This window comes from Vulpes lagopus, chromosome 2 (genome assembly GCF_018345385.1).
Source record: "Vulpes lagopus strain Blue_001 chromosome 2, ASM1834538v1, whole genome shotgun sequence".
Taxonomy (NCBI): Eukaryota; Metazoa; Chordata; class Mammalia; order Carnivora; family Canidae; genus Vulpes; species Vulpes lagopus.
The window spans coordinates 93,080,302-93,102,360 of record NC_054825.1 but is presented as its reverse complement, the minus strand read 5'-3'; the positions used below and the strand labels follow the sequence as shown (position 1 = coordinate 93,102,360).

The following is a 22,059-nucleotide window of genomic DNA, read 5'->3' as shown; positions in this document are numbered from 1 at the left end:
AATACCATAATAAGCTTGTTCTCCGAAGTGAAGCAAAACACAACACACTGAAATAATTAATTTATGGATTTTTGCAACTAAAGTGATTATTAAGTTGTATTAAGTTTTAATCAACTTTTATGCAAATGAAAACACTTATAAGTATTTCTGCAAAGAATGCCCCACTAACGATGTCTCCTAAAACTTTTCCAAAAAAAAGTTTTAGACAGAAATACCTTTAATTGACCAAGCTGAAAAAATAAAAATTTATGATAAAGTTAATAGAATACTGCTCTACCCTCCTAATGCACTGCCACATAAGATGCGGTTTAGATGCTCGGGCGTGTTATATTTTCTATCATCAGAAAAGTCATATTGTCCTAGAGACAGCTGTTCCAATTACAAATGAGTTTGAGCAGCTAATAGGGCAGCAAAATGCATTCTTGAAATTGGTACTATGAAGGCAGAACGTGGTACTGCGGTGCTGTGTAAATTGCTTTCACATTCCTATTGCAATTCCCCCCCTTCCTTTTTCATCAAATTGTTCCAATTTCTGACAAAGTAATGAGACAGTATGAACATGGTACAAATCAAAACTATGATCAAAAATACAAGAGCCAACTTTTCTTTAAAATACAGCAGCTTATTCAATGGGGTATGTTTAGGATGACGTAGTATTTGAAATTTGCAACTGTCAAACAAGTTGCCTCCTCAAAGTGTACTTAATCCACCTGCTCAAATAAAATTAAGTTCTTCAAGTTTAACTATAATATATGAAGATTCAAGAAGAGAGGGGATATTTTATGATGTGATTCAGTCTAGTAGTTTCTAAAATATGCCTCAATTTTTTAATTGAAAAACAATTAGCCGTAAAGGGACAGATGATTATTAAGTAATCTACTGAATTATTTTAAACTCTTCTTTTAAATTTACTGAAATTTACACAAGATTAATATATCATTCAATATTAAGACACTCCAAAGTATCACAGAGGTAACAGGTCTTAATGAATGTAGTTTTGCCATATTTTCTCCAGTTTATCAGTCCTTCTCAGAAGATAAGATTTTGTCAAATGCAAAATAAAACATGCACTAAAACAATACTTGTTTCAGATACCCCAAACAAAATTTAATGAAGCAAATCCCTTTAAGAGCTTTCATAATCAGTCACTGAGAGAAGGGATCTTTCCTTGGTAAGAACGCTGAAAGGTTAGTTTTTAGAGCCTGAGAAACAGAATTGTCAGACACCCGAGATCCTCATTTCAATCACTCAGTTACCTTACAGAGCTTCTGATACCGAGGAGAAGAAACTGCCATCCTTTGTAAACGATGTAACAAAACCACAACTTTCTGCAGAGACGTTCTCACCACAGCCATCATTTTAAGTTTACCACACTTCTGGAGACACCTCAGAATTTGCATTATAAATGAAGAGCAATGATCATTTCCTCCCGGTCACTGGACAATGATTTGCCAGTTCTCTGAGCATGCTCGTTTCCAGGAATGCATTTGAAAGATACAGGGGTTTAGGTGCTAGGCAAAAGGAGACTGGTATTCCTTCAACTTCTTCTCAGTTTTAAAAAAAAAACCAACAACAACACATACAAACGACACAAAGGAAGCCCCCCAGCAGATGCTCACAGCCGGTACTTGCTCAGCACGGCATGGCCAGACAATGAGCAAGTTGTTGAGCCAAACGCCTGCTGCCGGAGAGGAGTGCACTCCGTAGCCAAAAAGGATATTAAGTGAAACATTAAAGCTGCAGATACATGGCAGACATCCCCTGGGAACAAAGATTCAACACATCACCACCACGGTGCATGCCTCAAGACGAGTTTATATTAAGAGATCGAGTGGTGTTCATTCACTCACTCTTAAGAGAGATGCGTTCACTACCCGACTAAATGCAGCTCTGGCTGTGCTCTGTGGGATGAGTGAATAGACATTGTTATAAATCTTGAGAAGAGCAGAAGGGTACCTGGCTTAAATGATATCAGCCCATACATTAAGTGCTAATAAATCACCTCCAGACAGATCTCAGAACAAGTTCCTCTAAAACAAAACAAGAAATACCTGCAGGGGGTATGTGGCTTTACCTAGGATACCCTAAAAGCAGCTTTGTCCATGGGCTTTCAGATGCCTGCCTGGGAGAAAAGTCGCAAGAAATCAAATTTCTAATGTTAGGTTTGGACTTCTCTAATTAAACAATGAAGTTAGTAAAATACAAAAATAAAAAATAAAAAGTCTGTGACTATTAACATTCCAAATTACCACATTTCCCCTTAGCATCTTCATGATCTCATTTGATTTGCCATAATGCTGTTTTAATTTTATGAGTAAGAAACATAAAATAGGATTATATGATATAAAAACCCAGGACAGAATTTGGGGGTTTTATATGTACGTGTATATGTCAGATGTGTTTTCTACTGTGGCTTGGATACTATTACAAATACCAATTGAGGTAAAGTACTTTTAGGAAATGAGCAAAATAACCCAGAATGATTAAATGACTGGGTCAAAGGGCACAGCCAGAAATAGAAGCCAGACGTTTCTCATTATCAGTGTCCTGCTCAAACTAATAACCCAGGTAAGGCTGCTATTTCTCTACTACTGTCATGATTCTTTAAAAGAAATGCAACACTGAAAGTATTTGTTTCTTTTCTTTTACTTTCTCTTCTCTGTCCTTCATGTTAGTGTGATTGAAAGGACTATACCAGCTCTCAGAGTTGTGTTTACCAAGCAGTGTTTTTGTATATTTTTCTGCTTCTGCTTATATATTTTTTCACTGTAGGTCTATACTGAGAACCTACACTGCCTCCCTCTGGACAGGCTAGCAACATCAAAATATCTACACAAAGCCAAAATTGGAAGAGGCAGTCAATGATGTAATTAAAAATATTAAAAGGCAAAAACAGAGAAACAAACAGTAGATTCATAATTATGTAAGTTTGGGGATTTGGGGAGTTGGTGAGGGGTATCAATAGCTGCTAAGCTTTATATGGTTTCTTCTACGGAGGATGAAAATGTTCTATTTGATCATGGTGACTGTTACTCAACTCTGAATACACTAAAAACAACTGAATTGTACAATTTCAATGGATGGCTTGTGTGAAATGTGAATTACATGTCAATAAAGCTGCAATTTAAAAAATATAGGAAGTTTTCATTCCTGTCCCTGAACAAGCTACATGATGGAGGTAGTACCCGTCAAACACTATGCTGGTTATGGAGCTGAGTACCGGGCAAGATCAACAACAATCTAGACAATCAATTGCACCTATGGAATGGCAGGAGGAAAATTAGGCTGAAAGAGAACATGAGAGATGAAAATATAATAATCCCCAAACACATCCTGTGTGAGTACAAACAGCCACCTCTTAAAGACCACCTCAGAAAGGCACAGGGCAGCAGATTTTCATCCAGGAAAGAATCAGATCATCTCAATTACCTGGTTACTGCTAAACTGCAAAACTTGTATTTTGAAATGTAATTAAAATGATAAAATATCCTAGAATGTAGACATGAAAATTCAGAATAAATGCATTTGAACCAACAGATAAATGTACAGAGAAGCCAATAATAGATTTTCATTCAAAAGTGTACAAAAAAAAAAAAGTTTCTGCTCTTGAGTCAAATTGTTACCTAAATACAGATCCACAGTGACAACTGCATAGTGAAGCATCTCCTCTTGGATGTTACTCAAATGGCTTAGTTCACTGTAGTCAAAATGAAATTTATCATTCCTTCACACTCCACACTAACTTGCACCACCTCCCTGACTTATTCTTGCCCTATATTCCCATCAACCTCTAATCCCAGCTGGCAATCTTCTTAGCCTCTACCCTTCCCTTGTCTACCCATACTATCAAGTCATCAGGTCTTGTCATTCCCTGTGTGACTGCCTCATTTCTGGTCATTACCTCTCTGACCAGATGGCTGCAAGACTGTCATAGCAGACTGCACACACTACTGTCAGTTTTACCCAGCACAAATTCATTCCTCACAATGCCATCAGCTGGACCCCTATAAAAGACAAATCCCATAGCATCACTCTCTTGCTCACTATTCTTTAATGATTTCTCCCTGTTGCCACCAGGTTAAAATATAAAATCCTTAGCAAGTCAAACAAGACCCTCTATGATTTGGACCACTCAGAAATTCAGGAGCTTCTCTCTCCAAAGGATTGGGTTTTCTCTTGCCAACTGTGTGGAGGAGTAAAGCCTAACTGCCTTGCAGACAAGCAATGAGACATAAATATGTAAGTCCAAATGATCAACCAACCTTAATAGAAATGGTATGGATCATAGCATACTCCCAGAAGTTAATCTTCACTTTCTACTGTCCTTCTAAACTATCCCTTATCAAAACTTACCCAAATTCACCTTAAACTGAATACACAATAGCTTAATCATCTTCATGAAATGGTCCCATGGCTCTGCATCCAGTTGTCATAAAGACATGAAGCAAGTACAACCCAGTGTCACATAAGCAGTTCTGCATACACCCCTTGTGCACAGAGCACACATGGGCTGAAATCCTTATTCCACCTCTCTCTTTTTTTTTTAAGATTTTTATTTACTTATTCATGAGAGACACAGAAAGAGAGAGAGGCAGAGACACAGGCAGAGGGAGAAACAGGCTCCATGCAGGGAGCCCGACGTGGGACTTGATCCGGAGACTCCAGGTTCACACCCTGGGCTGAAGGCAGCGCTAAACTGCTGAGCCACCCGGGCTGCCCCTTATTCCGTCTCTTTAGTGCACCCATAAATTCCCCCCCCACCACCACCACCACTACCACGTCACCAGAAAATTTCTTTTATAATTTCAGACACTTTTGTTTATACATTCATTTTCTTCAACAAACATCTTTCCACTCCCAAACAAGTTTGCATTTTAACTATCTGTTCAGTCACACAAATGGAGAAGTCATTAATACAAAAAGTCATAGGATAATTTAAATTCTCTTGTCTCAGGGCGCCTAGATGGCGCAGTCAGTTAAGTGTCTGCCTTTGGCTCAAGTCATGATCTCAGGATCCTGGGAGAGACCTGCATCAAGCTCCCCGCTCAGCAGGGAGTCTGCTTCTCCCTCTCCCTCTGCTCCTCTCTCTGACTAGTGTGCTGTCTCTCTCTCTCTCTCTCTCTCTCTCTCAAATAAATACAATCTCTTAAAAAAAATTCTCGTCTCAGAAATACTCAGCAAAAGGTACTAAGTCTCTAAATGCATCCACCTATAAAGCGCCAAAAATAAAGCCATAGGATTTTTAAAAATAAAATAGAGAGAATGTTTTAAAATGAAGATCATTTTTAAAAGGAGCAAGGCAGTGAAAAATCATGCAAATTACCATAACGGGAAATATTCTAAACAAAAAAAATACATGTGTTTATCTTTAAACAAAGAGACTGAAATAGGCTCTTAATAACTGTACTCTTTAATACTTCTTATGAGCCACAACATTAAATTTCAACAACATTAAACTACTTTTGAGAGGCATTTACTATACATGTCATAATGTGCTTTATTATTTTAGTCAGTAACCTTTCTTTCTTGGTGCCAGTTGCCATAAAACAAGCAATCTTGTGCTTAGTTATTTTTATTTAGAAAGATTTTAAACATCTTCATTTACATTTATTTCTACAGTTTGAGTATTCATTAAATATTAAGAACATATCCCAAGATAAAATGCGCTAGGAGACGTAAACTCTAAAATAGGTCCATGTTTTGCCAATGCTCATCATCTAGGTTCATTTCAAGCCTCCTTTGCTCATTGTCTAAAAACTGCTGCTTCCTTGTCAAGTGCACAACCTGCATATCTTTTGAGTTTAACACCATTACATAAAGTAAGCACCCATGAACAGCCTGACCATAGGTCAGGCTTCCAGTTGTCTAAATCATAAAAAATAATACATTCCAGCATCAGCACACATTTGGATCCCTCTTGAACCCCCTGAAAATGAGATAATAGCTAAATATTTTTTCAAATAACATGGATAGTGGCCTCCTGAAATTCTAGATGGTGACACAAAAGAACATATTTAACCTTGACACTTGCTGTGCCACCCTCATTACTAAGTCACAAATGTATAATGCAATGAATACAAAATAAGAAGTAATATAAGTAAACATAGGTTTCCGGTAAATTAGTCTTGAGGACTCCACCATAAAACACCCTAACAGTCCTTGTGCATGGGAACAAGTTAAAGTAGGCCCATTCCCCAAATGTTCCTTTTAAAAAAAATGTTTATTCTTTTTAGTGTAAACAATTTCAAACTTAGGAAAAATGTGTAAGAATAAGAATAGTTCTAAGAAGGCTATCCAGATCCACGTATTTGTGAACATTCTGAGTTTCAAGGGAAAAGAATTCTAAGAAAAGACTCAGAAAGGTCATCATGCTGAATTTCATAATGGTGAAGTCGGGGTCCATGGGCCACAGTCAGTATTTACCTAGAATGTGCACACTCTACAGTACCTAGAATACCGTAATCTCTACCCATGAGAAGTCATGTGATCAGCTGGGACCAGAGAAGACATGCCCCAGATGATACTGGGTCACAAGTTCACAGGCATATCAGGAATAATGATGGTCAAAATGATGTGAGGATGACATGGCATACAGAAGTAAGCAGATGTGAAACTGTAGTAGGCAAGGGAACTTCTCCATTAAAATTGGTTTGTTTGGGTTTTTTTAAGATTTTATTTATTCATGAGAGACACGGAAAGAGAGGCAGAGACAGAGGCAAAGGGAGAAGCAGGCTCCCTGCAGGGAGCCTGATGTGGGGCTCACTCCCAGGACCCTGAGATCACGATCTGAGCCAAAGGCAGATGCTCAACCACTGAGACCCCCTGGCGTCCCTCCATTAAAATCAATTTTAAAACCAAGTTCTGAAGGAGACGGTCTGCAACTGGCAAGAGTATGTCATTCAACACAAATATGGTAAATTCAAGGTCACTGAAGCAGTTGTACTTGGGGCAGAGAAAGATACAGGCATGCTATGTGACATTCCTCAACAATTTTTTGTAAAGGGAAGATTCTGTGTTAGCACATTTTGGGAGGAGAGAACTTTGAACCTCAGACTGCATATACAATCATAGCCATCAAGCTAAAGACATAAAAGTAATACATAAGTAAGACATAAAAGTAATCCAAAGCCTAATGTTCGCAGTTGTAAATTAAGCCACAGAGCCTTTGCAGCTTTATATTAAGTATGTTGTAATAAATGGAGAGAGAAACAACTTCATATTAAAAGGAAATGCCCTTATAATTTAGGATTCAATAAGGCAAAGCGAAACACGGTTTAAAATGACAAAAACAGAACAGCTATGAGCCTATGAGTGTAAATAAACAATTATTACTTCCATAAAACAAGGTGTTTTTTCTCTATTATTAAGTATAATATTTTAGAGATCTGATTCCCAGAAACCAATGATTCACACGCTAGCGTGGATCTCAGAATTAGGTAACTACCTCACCCTTCCGTAGTAATGTTTGTATGTAGCTGGGTCAAACAACACACGGGAAATAAAAATGCCGGGTGCAGGTTCCCATGCACTTGCCTGCATCTGCTGTGTGAGCTCCCTGGCCAACAGAGTGTCCTGAAGAGCATTCTCCCTCTGAGAGGCATCCGCAAGCACGTTAACTGTGGTTTCTGCTTCTTGTATCCACTTTAGGAAGTTCTCCAGGTCCCGACGAGAGGCCTGCACTGCCCTCAACTCTGCTTCCAAGGCACTCTGTCTGTCAGTAATGCTGCAAGTCAAAGGATGACATTACTTACAGTGTGACAGTCCACATCATGCACACCCTAAAAAACAAATTAACAGACAGCCTCCAAGGAACCTTTATTTGTTTAAGTACCTAATGTAACTCAGACATTTATTTCTATGGGTGTCTGGAATCATCCTTAATGGGAGGAGTAATGTAAATAGAGAGAAGAGGGAGAGGGAGAGAGACATATAAATATTAACAAAATCACATCCATATCATAAAATAATTATGACTCCATTTTGCAACTCCTAATTGTATATTAAGTTATCCCCCAATGTTTTACTTTGATACCTTGGTATTATGCCTGACAGTCAGAGGAAATATCAATAAATATTCATGCAATGAGTGACTAAATGAGTTCTAGGAAGCAATAACATCAGAATACTTACGTAAAAGGAAAATAATTTAAAGGGCTTACTTTACGTATTTTAAAACAACTCAGGTCAATACAAGTTGGTTCTTTAAGCTCATTTAATAATATTATATTTGGAAAATCAAGCTTTTATAAACCCTTCAGTAAATCTACATGAAAATTAATACACAGAAATGTAGAGCTGCATGATTTAAGGATCTTCAAACCTGTAAATCCAATCTTTAAAATTTTATAAACCACAAGCTTCTTAAGAAGAAAACAAACAATTTTAGGGGCACCTGGGTAGCTCAGTCAGTTAAGCGTCTGACTCTTGGCTTTTAGCTCATGATCTAAGGGTCATTAGATCAAGTCCCACACAGGGCTCTGTGCTGGGCATGGAGCCTGTTTAAGATTCTCTCTTTCTCTCTCCTTCTACCCCTCTTCATGCCACTCACTCTCAAATAAATAAATAAATAAATAAATAAATAAATAAATAAATAAATAAAAATGGATACTAGCAATTACACCCTATGGGTTTAAACCCAAAGGAACTGAAAACATATCTACACAAAAATTTGTATACAAATTTTCATATAACATCATTATTTACTATAGCCAAATAACAGAATCAACCCAAATGTCCATTGATAAAGAAATAGACAAAATGTAGTATACTCATATATGAATTATTCAACCACAAAAAGGATTGAAATGCTAATACTTGTCCTAACATGTATGAACCTTGAAATATCAAGTGAGAGAAGCCAGACACAAAAAGCCACATTTTGTGTGTTTCCCTTCATTTATAAGAAATGTCTACAGAGAGAGAAAAAGAGATTAGCTGTTGTCTAAGACTGGAGTGGAAGGCAACAGAACTGACTGCTAATTGGGTATTTGGTTTCTTTTGGGGTGATAGAATGTTTTGAAATTAAGAGCACTGTGATGGTTGCACAACATAGTGAATATACTAAAAACCTCTGAGATGTACACTTTAAAAGGGTTAATTTCATGGTAATATGAACTATATCACAATAAAAAGTCAGCATGTGTAATATGATCTCACATATATATGTTCTATCTCATCCACTCATCTATCCATACAACATGCATCCATCTACCTGTCCTACATACAGTATTATCTGTGTACATAAAGATAAAAGGATAAATGTCTGGAATGTTAATATTAAAAATTATTTCTAGGTGCTGGGATTTAAGGTGGTTTACTTTCCTATTTGTACTTTTCCTGTATTCTCTGAATTTATAATGAACAACTATCTTCTATACACATCAATAAACAAATTCTTTAAATAAACGGGTAAGAGATTTAAACAGAAGTCATCATAGAAGATATATGGATGGCAAATAAGCACAGGAAAAGATACTTGGCATCATTAATCATCAGAGAAATGTAAATTCAAACTACAATAAGATATCACTACCTATTAAACTGGCTTTAAGAAAATGAATATACCAAGTGCTAGTGACAATGCAGAGTAACTGCCAACTCTCATACATTGCAAGTGGGAGTATAAAATGGTACTGCCACTGAAAAACAGTTTGGCAGATTTTTTTTAATAAAGTTAACCATGTACTCAAGAACAATCCAACAATCAATCCTACTCCTAAGTATTTACTCAAAAGAAATGAAAATATATACCCACACAAAACCTATATGCAAATCTTTATTCATAATGGTCCCACACAGGCAATAACCCAAATGTCATCAAGTAGAAAACAGATAAACTATGGTATATGCATACAATGAAATACTACTCTAAATACTGATAGATTCAACAACATGGATGAAATCTCAAATGCATTATGCTAGGTGAAAAACACCAGACACAAAAGCTCTATGTTTCTACTCATAAGCCATTCTAGAAAATCATCAACCTCATCTGAGCATTTACCTACTAAGAAACCTCCAATAGTGTTTGGCTGCCTGCAGAATAAACCCAAATGCTTTTCCTGAAACTCAATGTCCTCCATAATTTATCGTTAATTCACTTTTCTAGCTTATCCCCCAGTTCTCGCCAATGCTCTGGTCAGATCAGGATACTATACTCTTTTTTTTTCTCTAGGATATTCTTAATCCTGTGCTTACCCCAAAACTTCGCATACACATAAAAATGTCCTTCTGACACCTCCACTTACCCAAATCCCACTGATCCTTAATGTTAAGATCTACCTTCTTTAGAACATCCCAGACCAATTAGATTTCCTTGCTCTGAGATTATAAAAGGTCATTACTCCTACTTATACAGAAATTAATCACATGTATCCTGGAAAAGCCCTTGGATTGTGATCTTGTTTCATGCTTTGAATGAATTTCAAATACTTTCAAATGAATTTAATACTTTGTCAGTATTACATAGGTTTGTTTTTTGTTCTCCTGTTTTATAGACTTACTATGGGCAGAAACAGTCTTATGTATCTCCATATTTCTCAGAGTCCTTATTACAGTATTATAATAAGTATTTATAGAATAATGACAGTCTATAATGTATTTAAACTTACCTCCCAATCACCAGTTTTCAAGAAGCTACTAAGAGAAGGCCTCCACAAAAATCAGTTTGTAAATCAAAAGAGAAAAAAAAAGATAGGAAAAGCATAAAAACAAAAGATCTGAGAGAGAGAGAGAGAGAGAGAGAGCATGCGAGAGAGCGCAAACCGGCTTTTGTGCTAATGGTGAAAAGAGATCTCAGAAGAGACCGGGATGAACTGGGCCAGATGAGGACTGTCATCACCATTCCAACTGCTATGATTTCTTATTTTAACTTGACAAAACTTTGACAAAACCAATGAAGGATACACTCTGACAAAACAAGGAAATAACCCAAAAGAGAAAACACACACACACACAAACACACACACACACACACACACAAACCCACACCTGAAATCCAGGAAATAGGGATTCCAAAATAGGAGAAAAGCACAGAAAATCTCTAGGATTATGGTTCTGCAGCAGGCATAGAAAGTATGTCTACAGAAGAAATGTCTCTAAGAAAAGATATTAGAAGTGATAGACTGCTTACTATGATTGACTTTGTGGGAAATTGTACTGTCAGACCATTGGAAAATGAGGGAAGAATTCATAATAGATGCAAAGAAATCTAAGCACATAAAAGCAAGGCAATTATTAATTTCAGGTAAAAAAACAGAGAAGAAGCAAAATTAGAGTAAACTTTAGCACCTGGCTGTTAATAATGTTTAGACACACCTAACATTGTCAACACTGAATATCTGTTTATTTAAAAATTCAGCAATGAGTTGATACAGCCACTGTGGAAAACAATATGGTGATCCCTCAAAAATTTAAAAATAGAATTAACATATGATCCACTTCTGGGTATACACCCCAAAAAACTAAAAACAGGGTCTTGAAAAGATATCTGTATACCCACATTCATAGCAGCATTATTCATAACAGGGAAAACATGGAAGCAACCCAAGTGTGCATCAACAAATGTATGGATATGCCAAATGTAATACACATACAATGGGATATTATTCAGCCTTAAAGAGGAAAGAAATTCTGACATTTGTTATAACATGGAGGAACCCTGAGCACATTATACTAGGTGAAATAAGCTAGTCACAAAAATACAAATACTGGATGATTCCACTTATATGAGGTACTCAGTCAGAGTAGTCAAATCCATAAAGACAAAGATAAGAATGGTGGTTGCCAGGGGTGGGAAAAAGAAAGAATAGCAAGTTATTGTCTAATGAGACAAGAGTTTTTGTTCTGCAAAATGAAAAGAATCATGGGAATGGATGGTGGTGATGGTTGCACAACAGCATGAGTATTTACTACCATTGAACTGTATACTTAAAAATGGTTAAGAAGGTAAATTTTATGTTATGTGTATTTTATCACAATGAAAAGTGAAAAAATTCAATGATGAGGAAGGGAAAACATGAGAAAGGTATACTTTATATATTTAGTAGAACAGGATACCAAATAAGTCTAATACTGATGTACTAGAAGGTAATAGTGTATGCATTTCATTTAGAATATAGAAACATATAAATGATATACGGAAAAGCCAAAAGAAGAAAAAGCAGTTGCCCCCAGAGAATTGGACAGTGGTGAGTAGTGAGAGAACTGCTGTATTTTGTAATAAACCTTCTAATTTTTTAAATCATACGTATGTATTTCTTTACTTTCTAAAATTTAGCCGTTACCCACTAGAATTTGTGTGGTTGGTGGTGGTGCTGGTGTTTTATTTTCCACCTAACCCCAGCCACATTTTCAATTTTTAAAACAATAATAAAAAGACATTAAGAATATCCAAAAAAAAGGGTGTTCCCAAAAGGTACTGAAAAAGCAAAAAAATTAAAGGAGTATACACATGCAATTAATCGATCATGAACAGGCAGGCAATTCTTAACACTCACATAAAACTAATGACTATAAAATTTGATAAAGTCAAACACTTTAATTTTACAGAATAAATATCATTTATTTTTAAGACTATTCATGTGAATAAAATAGGTTATGTGGCAAACAGCTAATGTAAAAGCAGATCATTATAGATTAGCTCTATTAAACCTTTAAGAACGCCCAGACTAAAAGAAAAGGATGCAATGTCTGAGAATTCTATGGGGTTATTTATTTACCTATAAAAATGAAGCAATTACTAATCCTCAGTCCAGAGTTTTACTTTTTACTTCTTTTATCTTAAATATCCTTCTACCCCATCTCCCCATTCCCACTAACCTTCCCCTTCTGACCTAATCAATTTCTACTTCCCCTCCAGAACTCAGTGCAAACACCTTCTATGGCACCTCACCCCACACATCACATGACATCCCTTAACCTGGCTATCATGCCATGCTGCTGTGACAAATCACCACAAACACAGTACCTTAGAGCACCTGAAGGCTGTTATCATCTCATAGTTCTGTCAGTTAGTTTCTGAAATGGGGCTCACTGATCTAAAATCAAGTTGTCAGCAGGGCTGTGTCCCTTTGTGGAAGCTCTAGAGACAGTATTTTTCCTCGTCATTTCCAGCTTCTGGCTGGAGGTCACTCATATTCCTTGGCTCCTGACTTCTGCCATCTTTACTTTTAAAGATGCATGTGATAGAACTGGGCCCACTCAGATGATCCAAGATAGACTCCCTACCTTTGGAATGGTAGGTGGGATGTGGGAGTCCATATCCCACCTCATCATATCTCTAATCATGACTGTAAGTGACTATTTTGTTGTCTGTTTAAAGCTTCTGTATCATCAGTGTCCCTGGTATCCCCAGGCCCCACACACAGTAGCAAATCAAGTATGTACTAAATAAACTAATACAAAAATAGGAATAGCACCTTCCTTCCTGCAATAATTTAAGGACAAAATGAGGTATACATACATAAATGTATCAAGATGTAGTAAATACCCAAGAAATAATATTTTCCCTAATCTGTACATTAATTGAGTGAAATACTGGGAAATTCATTTTGCTTAGAGCGTGCAAATGTGCAGTTTAATAATAAAGATCTTGGAGATTTTTTTCAAGGTCACATATATCTGGGTGTCAGATATTTTTTATCATGAATGTAATCAGTTATTAAAAATAATAACCATCCTAGAAACTAAACACTATTTATAGCAGCCCAAACTGTCTTCATATTATTGTAATAAATAAACATTTTAAAACCTTATAATAATAATGTATATTAATTTATAGGCTGAGTTTTTCATGTAATTTCATATGCAATTTCAGTAGAATATAGCTCAGAGGTTAACATACTACCTATGTTAGTCTTCTTAAAATTAGATCCAATGCCAGAGTACGGTATATTAGACACTGCAAGAAACTTTTATCCATTTCCAAGGAACTTCACATGATTTATCATACTACCGTAAGGCCAAAAATAATTGGTAAAACGAGAGGTTCAGGAATGTGTATGCACAGTTTATCGCAAAGGCTAATAAATTACCTTTAATGCCATTTGCGCATTGCTCTCAGAAGAAAATGACCTACTTCTACCACCCCTGCCATTTACTAGCTATATGGCTTAGGATAAATCCTTCAAATCTCCAATTTGTTTTTTCCATCCTTAAAATAAGCTGCTTGGACTAAATGAGTAAAGGACCCATATCAGAGTCTCCAAGGGTCCTTTTAAATAAAACTACATAATCCATCACAGAGATTATAAAACCTGCTAGAAGAGATCCCTCCAATATCACCCCCGTCCCTATCTTCAAATTCAGCTTCATCAAGAAACACTGCATATAAGTGAAATGTTACCAATAGGGAAAGATGAGTGTTGTGCAGGCAGCAAAAAGGTTGGGAAATTCTTAAGATCACAAGTTCCTAAGATCACATCCAGCACTGAACTCCCATTTGTCTCCAACTCTCAGGGAAGAGTTTATATTTGGCAGTTCAGGGTGCTACATCTCAAGATCAGAAGAACCAAAGGAGGTTCTAAGAAATTGAGAATATAGGAGAAGGAGCACTGTCACAGAAAAAAAAAAAAAAAAAAAAAGATTTCAAGTTTAGAGAATTGTGGCTACTAGACAGATGATTTTTTTTTAAATCTTTTTTAGCCTATAAATCATAAAGAGTAAGGATAGCCTGGAAGCCTAAAAGATAACAATATCTGAAGTATAGAAGGGCAACTTTAGCAGAAACAAGAGTTTTTACTTCAAACAGGAGTAATAGACTATAGAATTCTTTGGGACAGGAAATGGTGCACACTGAAAATATAAATAGCTTCTCACAAAAGATTCGAGGAATCCATGGGCGACAAATTTATAATAGTTTATATTAAAGGGAACTGGGATTTTTTAAATGTAAACTCTTAGCTATAAAGCAGCTGATATTCTACAACTAGCTTATAGTTATTTTGTAGCATAAGAAAACATGGCCATCCACATAACTGACTTTTTAATGGCATTTTAAAGATGTCATATAGTACTTGGTAATGTTAAGCTATAAGATATATTAATCAAATGTGCATGTGCTTATTATAATTGGTTAAGAGTGAACATAAATAGATATGCCTTTTTTATTATTTTAATGGAAAACCCACAGTTATGTGTTGCTAAATTTTGGTATACTTAAAAGGGGACCTTTACAGTTACATGAGATTTAAATATATTTATCTCTTTTGAGAGGAAAATAGTGGCATCAAAAATTGAGCAGCATATAGAAAACTTACAGTGAATCAATTCTTTTACCTTTTCAAGGTAATTTTGTTCTTTGGTCAATAAAATAACATTTAGCTAAAAATATATATATTAAATATATATATATATATATATTAAAGCACACTTTGGGGAAATGTAGTTGATTTAATGAAGAATTAGTCCCTGCAACTATACCCCACAATCTATGATCTTTTGGTGACCAGTCTTTGTTACACAGAGATTGGGTCAAACACCTTCCTCTCTCCCTTGCTCCCAATCTTCCATCTGCAATCTTTGTACGTGCCTCTGAGTAGACGAGCATTGCTAAAGAACACTGTCACAGGGCTATCTTCTCTTTACATAAAGAACACTGTGACAGGGCTATCTTCTCTTTACATTTATTATTATAAACCACAATTAGGAAGTCATCACTGCCTAGCAAAACTAAAGATCCCCCAGGAAGCTCTCTGCCCTGCCCACCGGGATTCTGATGTTATCTGTGATCCTACTCAAATTTCTCTAGGCTGGCCCCACCTCCAGCCTCACTGACCCCATATTCATGGAGCCTAAAGAGAGCAGACTCACTGCAGAGAATCTTCCATCTTCCTACCACATAGTGATTAATGATGTATAAGACATTCCTTATAGCACAAAATTATATTGTCTCATTTCCTCTACACTATTTCAACATATTAACTAAGTGTGTATATGTGTATGCATGTATGTGAGTATATGGGTATATATACATAGGCACTCTGCGCTAAACATTTCAGATCCAAATCAGGCATCCACACGTGAAAAGTTACTTTGAGCACTTTTCAACTTTCACTACACCTCAATTTACACTAAAAATTTTGTTAATTATCATTAAGAGATACAACGGGGGAAACATTTCACAGATGAGAAACAGGAGTGGTTAATGTATATCAGTTAGTTACAAATGTTAGAGATGGGACTTTTGTTGGCAGAATCTGACATAGTGGGAACTAGTTGTTTTAAAGAATTAAGAATTTTCTGTATAATAAAGAACTATTATTATAAATGAATTGGTATGACATATTACACCCAAGCAGGATCTGAGGCAGCAAAAACATTAATATTTCTACAGCTAGGAACAAGCTATTTATACTAAGCAGGATAAATAAAGACTATGATAAACGTCCTCATGTCAATTCAAAGCTTTCTGTTATCAGAGCATATTGGTTTTTGGCATCAGAGATAAGGGAATGAGGCGCTGTAACTGTGAATAGCCAAATTACTTAGGCCAATTGCATTTCATACAAAACATTTCCTTTGAAAGCTGATATTAAACTTCACACATTATGCCTCAATGACAGTTTTCCATGAGCCAGTATAATAACCTTTCGCCCCCACCACCCCGAATTTGGCTGACAATGACGCATATACAGAACACAGCTAGAAGATAAGACAGCCCTCATATAAGTCCTCTCAGAGACCACTGCAGAGGGCACAGTGGTCACATATTGGAGAATGTTACATTATTCATAGTAGAGGGCCCCATATCTTTAATCAGATCTGGTTTCTAAACTCAACATAGATAAGAAACAGTAAGTAGAATGAGAGATCTGAGAGGCGGGTACACAGAACAGTCACCAGCAATAGCTGACATTCTGATAACAAAGGAAGAAAACAAAATTATTTTTAAAGAATGTAAGAGCCTGACTGCACAGTCAAAAAGGTTTGGATATCAGTCTCAGCTTTGCTCTTATGAGCTGTGTGATCTCGGGTACTCCTTAATTTTCCTCTGCTTCAGTTTATTCACTGACACGGTGCTGATGAAAATGCTGCCTGTCTCTTATGGTTTGAGGATTAAATAAAATAATGCATGTGAAGAGATTAGCACAGAGTCTGACAATGGGAAGACACCCAATAAAATTCATACCCTAAAAATAAAGCAGAAAATCTCCAAAGCATAACAGCCTGAATAAATTTACTACCAATTCTTCAGAACTCAGAGCAGTAAGAGCATTATCATAACTTAGTATAGAAAAAAAAAATCATCTTGGTTATGCTACGTGACTTTGAACATGTCATTCACCTTCTCTGAGCCCAAGAGCATTAATTACATTTAGACCACGCATTCTCAATGGAGGTGAGAAGTGGTTCTTTGGTGGAGCAAGTTGAGGAGAGGTGTGGAAAAATCTACTCTTTCTATGTATAAAGCACAACTATAAAGTACAGAAACAGATACACAGTATATCCATGGTATAAAAATTTCATGGGAGTGGGGATCTAACAAGGCTCTTTGGGGATTGATAATGTAAAAATGTTGAGAAACACTGCCTTAAATGCGCTGTAAGACTATGTAAAGCTCTTAGAGTTCCTTAATTCTATCCTCACAACAATAAAGCCAAGAATTTTTTTTAAATGTTACTCATAGGTTCATATATTTTGTTTAAGGCAAGGAAAGATTTGTATATTCTAGGAAGGCCTCCAATTTAAAGAGTTAAAAATTGTAAACATCACTGTTAAAAAGACAAAATCCTCACAATACATAGAAACCCCAGCTGTCACTCATGAAAAGGATCATGTGAGCCACAGTTTTGCTTTATTTTCCTTGCTTTATAGATAGTAATATACCTAAATCATGTCTAAATATTAATGTTGATGTATTTCCCAAAAAAATGCAATAAGAAAACAGAATAAGCACAACAACTTGTAACTACCATAAAATTGGAACACTGTGCTTGTCTTAGCTCTGATAAATGAAAGATCACCTTGGAATATAATTCATTTTTAATTGCCTCTTCCATCTAATCTAACTACTGCTGTAGGCTGTCTTAAAATATTTACAAAGTAAAAGCAAAAAAAGAATTGGAGGTGCTAAAATAAAGCAGCTTCACATTCCTAAGTGATCAGTTTTTCTGGTATAGTTTACAACAAAAACAAAGCCATAATTCTTACATACAGATTTTTGGAAATACGCAGTTAAAGTATGCTTAAGGACTATCTTAGTATGAAATCTGTATTTTTTAATTGATATATAACTGACATATAACATTGTATTAGTTTTAGGTGTAAAACAGAATGATTAAAGTATGTGTATATATTGCAAAATGATTAAGAATATAAGTTTAGTTATTATCTATCAACCACAATGGTTACACTTTTTTTTTTTCTTGTGAGGTCTTCTTTCTTTAAGATCTACTAGGTAACATTCAAATATCCAATACAGTCTTGTTAACTAAGGTCACCATGCTGTATGTTACAATCCTAGGACTTATTTATCCTGTAACAGGAAGTTTATACTTTAAAGCCATTTTTAATTCACCTTCTTACCTGCCTTAGTTTTGGGATCCTTACTATATCCAAGTAACCTGTTACAACAAAGGAAAACCATAATACTAACATGCTAGAAAGAGCAGTATTATAGCTATTTTCTGTTTCAACTACTTTGAAGTTTTGAATTTGCTACCCTAGTCTTATTTCCTCCAGAATCCTAGGTATATGTAACAGCATGTATATACACATATTTATATATATTCACATTCATATGCTGCCTCGTAATTCGTCTTTGATTTTCCCAAACATCTACTTTATAGACTCTAACTAAAAATGACATCCTAAAAACGTATAAAAGACCTCCAAGTCAAACTGTGATTAAATGCTTGGCTATACTTTAATTCCAGTAACATGTATCATAAAGTATTCTAGTATTATCCATTTTACTCACTGCAAAATAAATGTGTTTTGATATAAATTAGCTTTCAGGTAGTTACATCTGAATATATAATGGTGCGTGTGAAACCATAATTTCATTAGACACACACATTCCCCATACTATGCAGGAAGTAAACACTGTTTCCTGATGATGAATATAAATATTCTATCTTAAAGAGATGCTAACCACTGCTGATAGTTCCTTAGACCCTAGGTGTTCAAGTGACAGAAAAATCTCTCTTATAAACACATATTCTATTTTAGACTGTTCCAAATATACTGACTAGACAGGGTAATCAAAAGAAAACAAATTAGTTGAAGCCCTAAATATATGCAGTATATTTCAGAAGTCTGATGTTGGATCCCTGTGTTCTCAACTTCAACTAAGGATGACCTGGCCAAACAGCACACTATTTTAGTTATACTTAGGGATAATATTACCCTAATATTATCTGTAAATACCTAACCAGTCCTTACCCTCAGATTACTACAGGATGCCTTCTAGGTAATGCTGGGAGGTAGAGAAAAACCAGAAAACATAAAATTATCTTTGTCAAGATTTAGACTCATTCAAGGAAAAACTCCATTGTAGAAATTCAAGTAGATAATGTATAAATAAACCTTCTGTACTAAGTGTGATAATACTAACCTAGCACAGTACAAAAATTTTTTAAAAACCAATATAAGATGTACTTTTAGTAGTCCCATATTTGGCCAGTTTCCATGAGAAAGCCAAAGCAATCAAATTCTTGCCTTTACATGCACTCACCTACCAGGCCCTTCATGTTACCTTTGTTTGAGGTTGATCCATGATGTTTTTAAGTACTCTGTGGTTTCCTTCACGTTCCTGGTGTCATCACTACCATATTCCTCCAACAGCTTCTGCAGGACGTTATCAAACGCCATTATGATACCATCGCCAGGACCCAGTTCTTGCAGCAATATCTAAGGTGTAATTGCAGGTGTAATTGTTATATTGGGTCGCTCAGTAACTGCTTACCTAAATATTGGGTCTCCCCATTTTACATGTTTTAGACATAAGTATCAAAAGAAAAAAAGCTAATTATGGGACAAACTCTTGAACATGAGCTCAAATAAAAATAATTCTGGAAGTAAAAAGGCAAATGTCTAAGAAATGATCAGGTATACAGAAGATGCTATTAAAAGGCTATCTTTTCCTTTTGGAGGTATTTTACTTCCTCAAACCTTTTATCTTTTTCATTTGTTCTATTATATATCTGATCCTTATAGCAACAAGCATCATACAGGAATGAACTTACTATAGAATTCCTCTCTTCATGCTACCAGAAATGAAAAGAGCCAACAATACGGCAGTTTTCTGTGTCCCTGGATCACTGTGTCTGTTAACAAAGTTAACTGCTTGGGTGGATCAAGCAGCCAAACAAGCTTTTTCTTAGAGTTGTGTAAATAACTAAACTGAAGCTGAGTGTGCCTATAGGCACTGGTTTTCTACTTCTCAGAGCCTCTGGATCAAGATACTCCCCATGAAATCTAAATAACAAATAAATGTTCCTATAATGCTTTTAATAGCAACTGGCAAAAAAAATCCATCCTAAAGTCTGAGTAGAAAAGAGGTACACTATTGTTTAGAAAGGAATATTCTGAATATCTGAGGATTGAAGCGTTGATCTCACTTTTAAGTATATTCTTCTGGTTAAGTATCCTGGGGCTTTGCTGATTATTATATTTGAGTCATTTGGTGAAAACAATCAGCAGATATCATAAACACAGAAAATGATCCACAAAACCAGGACCCCTGGCCACACTTGTTTTTTAAATTGTAACCATGGAAAGTCTACATGTGTGAATTATAAAACCCTGTTCTCATGTTTTAGATTTTTTTCCCATATATTCTTTACAAATGCACACGATCATCTTAGGCCTCTGAAGGGTAAATAAATGTTACACCAAAATATAACCTAAAAACTATAACCTCCAATTTGAGAACATTTTCTATAATTATAGCAAGAATTTTAAATAGCACTTTAAAAATACCATTAATGTTCAACATCATCTTTATATTTAAACCTATCAAAAAAAAGTCACCTACTCTGACAGTAGAAATAAAACAGATTGGTTATAAAATTATTAAAAGAAACTAAACGGATTACCTGGTTCATTCAGTACAGTAGCCTCAAATGAAAATCTCAGAAAACTTCATAAATAAAAATAACCTTCAGGGTAGACATGGAGGGTAGCAAAAAAAGGAGGGTTTCAAGGATCCTGAAAATATTCTTTTTCTAGATGCTGGCTCATGGTCATGTTCCATTTGCCAAGAGTCAGTGAGCAGTGAGCAATACATCTGGTATACAGGTATACATTTCTATTTGTTACACATCCTAAAATTTTTCAAAAACCTTCCTGGTCAAATTCTTTACATAAATTTCAATGTATATTCTCAGCACTTGAGGCAACATCATGACAAGGGTCCTAAAAATTACAGTTAACAATAGAACAAAAAAAGTACATCCAACAAGCTGATAATGCCCCTAAAAACCCCTCCACAAATCAAATGAGTCTTACTTGATTATCAGAAATTTGCTTGATAAGAGGATCCCTTCGGGCTTGTTGGAGAATATAGAGCCGAGCCTCGTATTTTCTCATAAGTTCCTCAGTTTCCTCCTTGTGGTCATCCCACTGAATACTGTCTATAATCATATCTTCCAGCTGCTGCTGTCTTAACTCAACACCATGCTGAGTGCTGTCCCACTGGTTCTTCACCTTTTCCACTAGTGGAGGCATTATAAAAAATAATCCCAGTAAAAGTAATGAATAGGAAAGGGAAAAAATACCTGATACCAAATTTATCACAAGTAAGGTTATAAATAGAAAAGAAAAAGGCAAGTTGGCATGTACCTTTTAAGGGAATTTAATACATATTGGCACACGATACAACTGATATATTTCTGAAACTCTTCTTTAAGAAGAATCCTGAATTAAATCCTATTTTAAATCCACTGAAATATCACACAATACAAATATCTACTATTTTAAATGAACAAACCAAAAATTATAAAGAAAGTGAATTCCTGTCTAATGTATTTTCACAGAACCTGGTTTGATGAAGGTAGAGTTTAACAATACTTTATAACAGAGCTTTAAGACACAGATGTAATCACTTGTCATCCTCAA

The 22,059-nt window shown here is 35.6% G+C and overlaps 1 protein-coding gene across 9 annotated transcripts in view; it reads right to left on the bottom strand.

Annotated features, from left to right (window-relative positions):
- UTRN (utrophin) overlaps window positions 1-22,059 on the bottom strand; it is a 496,122-nt gene that overhangs the window by 221,568 nt on the left and 252,495 nt on the right. For all 9 annotated transcript variants that reach the window (XM_041741733.1, XM_041741729.1, XM_041741764.1 and 6 more), the window contains 3 exons: window positions 21,451-21,656; window positions 19,697-19,851; window positions 7,534-7,723 (listed from right to left, as the gene is read on the bottom strand). In XM_041741733.1, coding sequence (XP_041597667.1) covers window positions 7,534-7,723; window positions 19,697-19,851; window positions 21,451-21,656 — 551 coding nt within the window. The remainder of the gene's footprint in view (window positions 1-7,533; window positions 7,724-19,696; window positions 19,852-21,450; window positions 21,657-22,059) is intronic.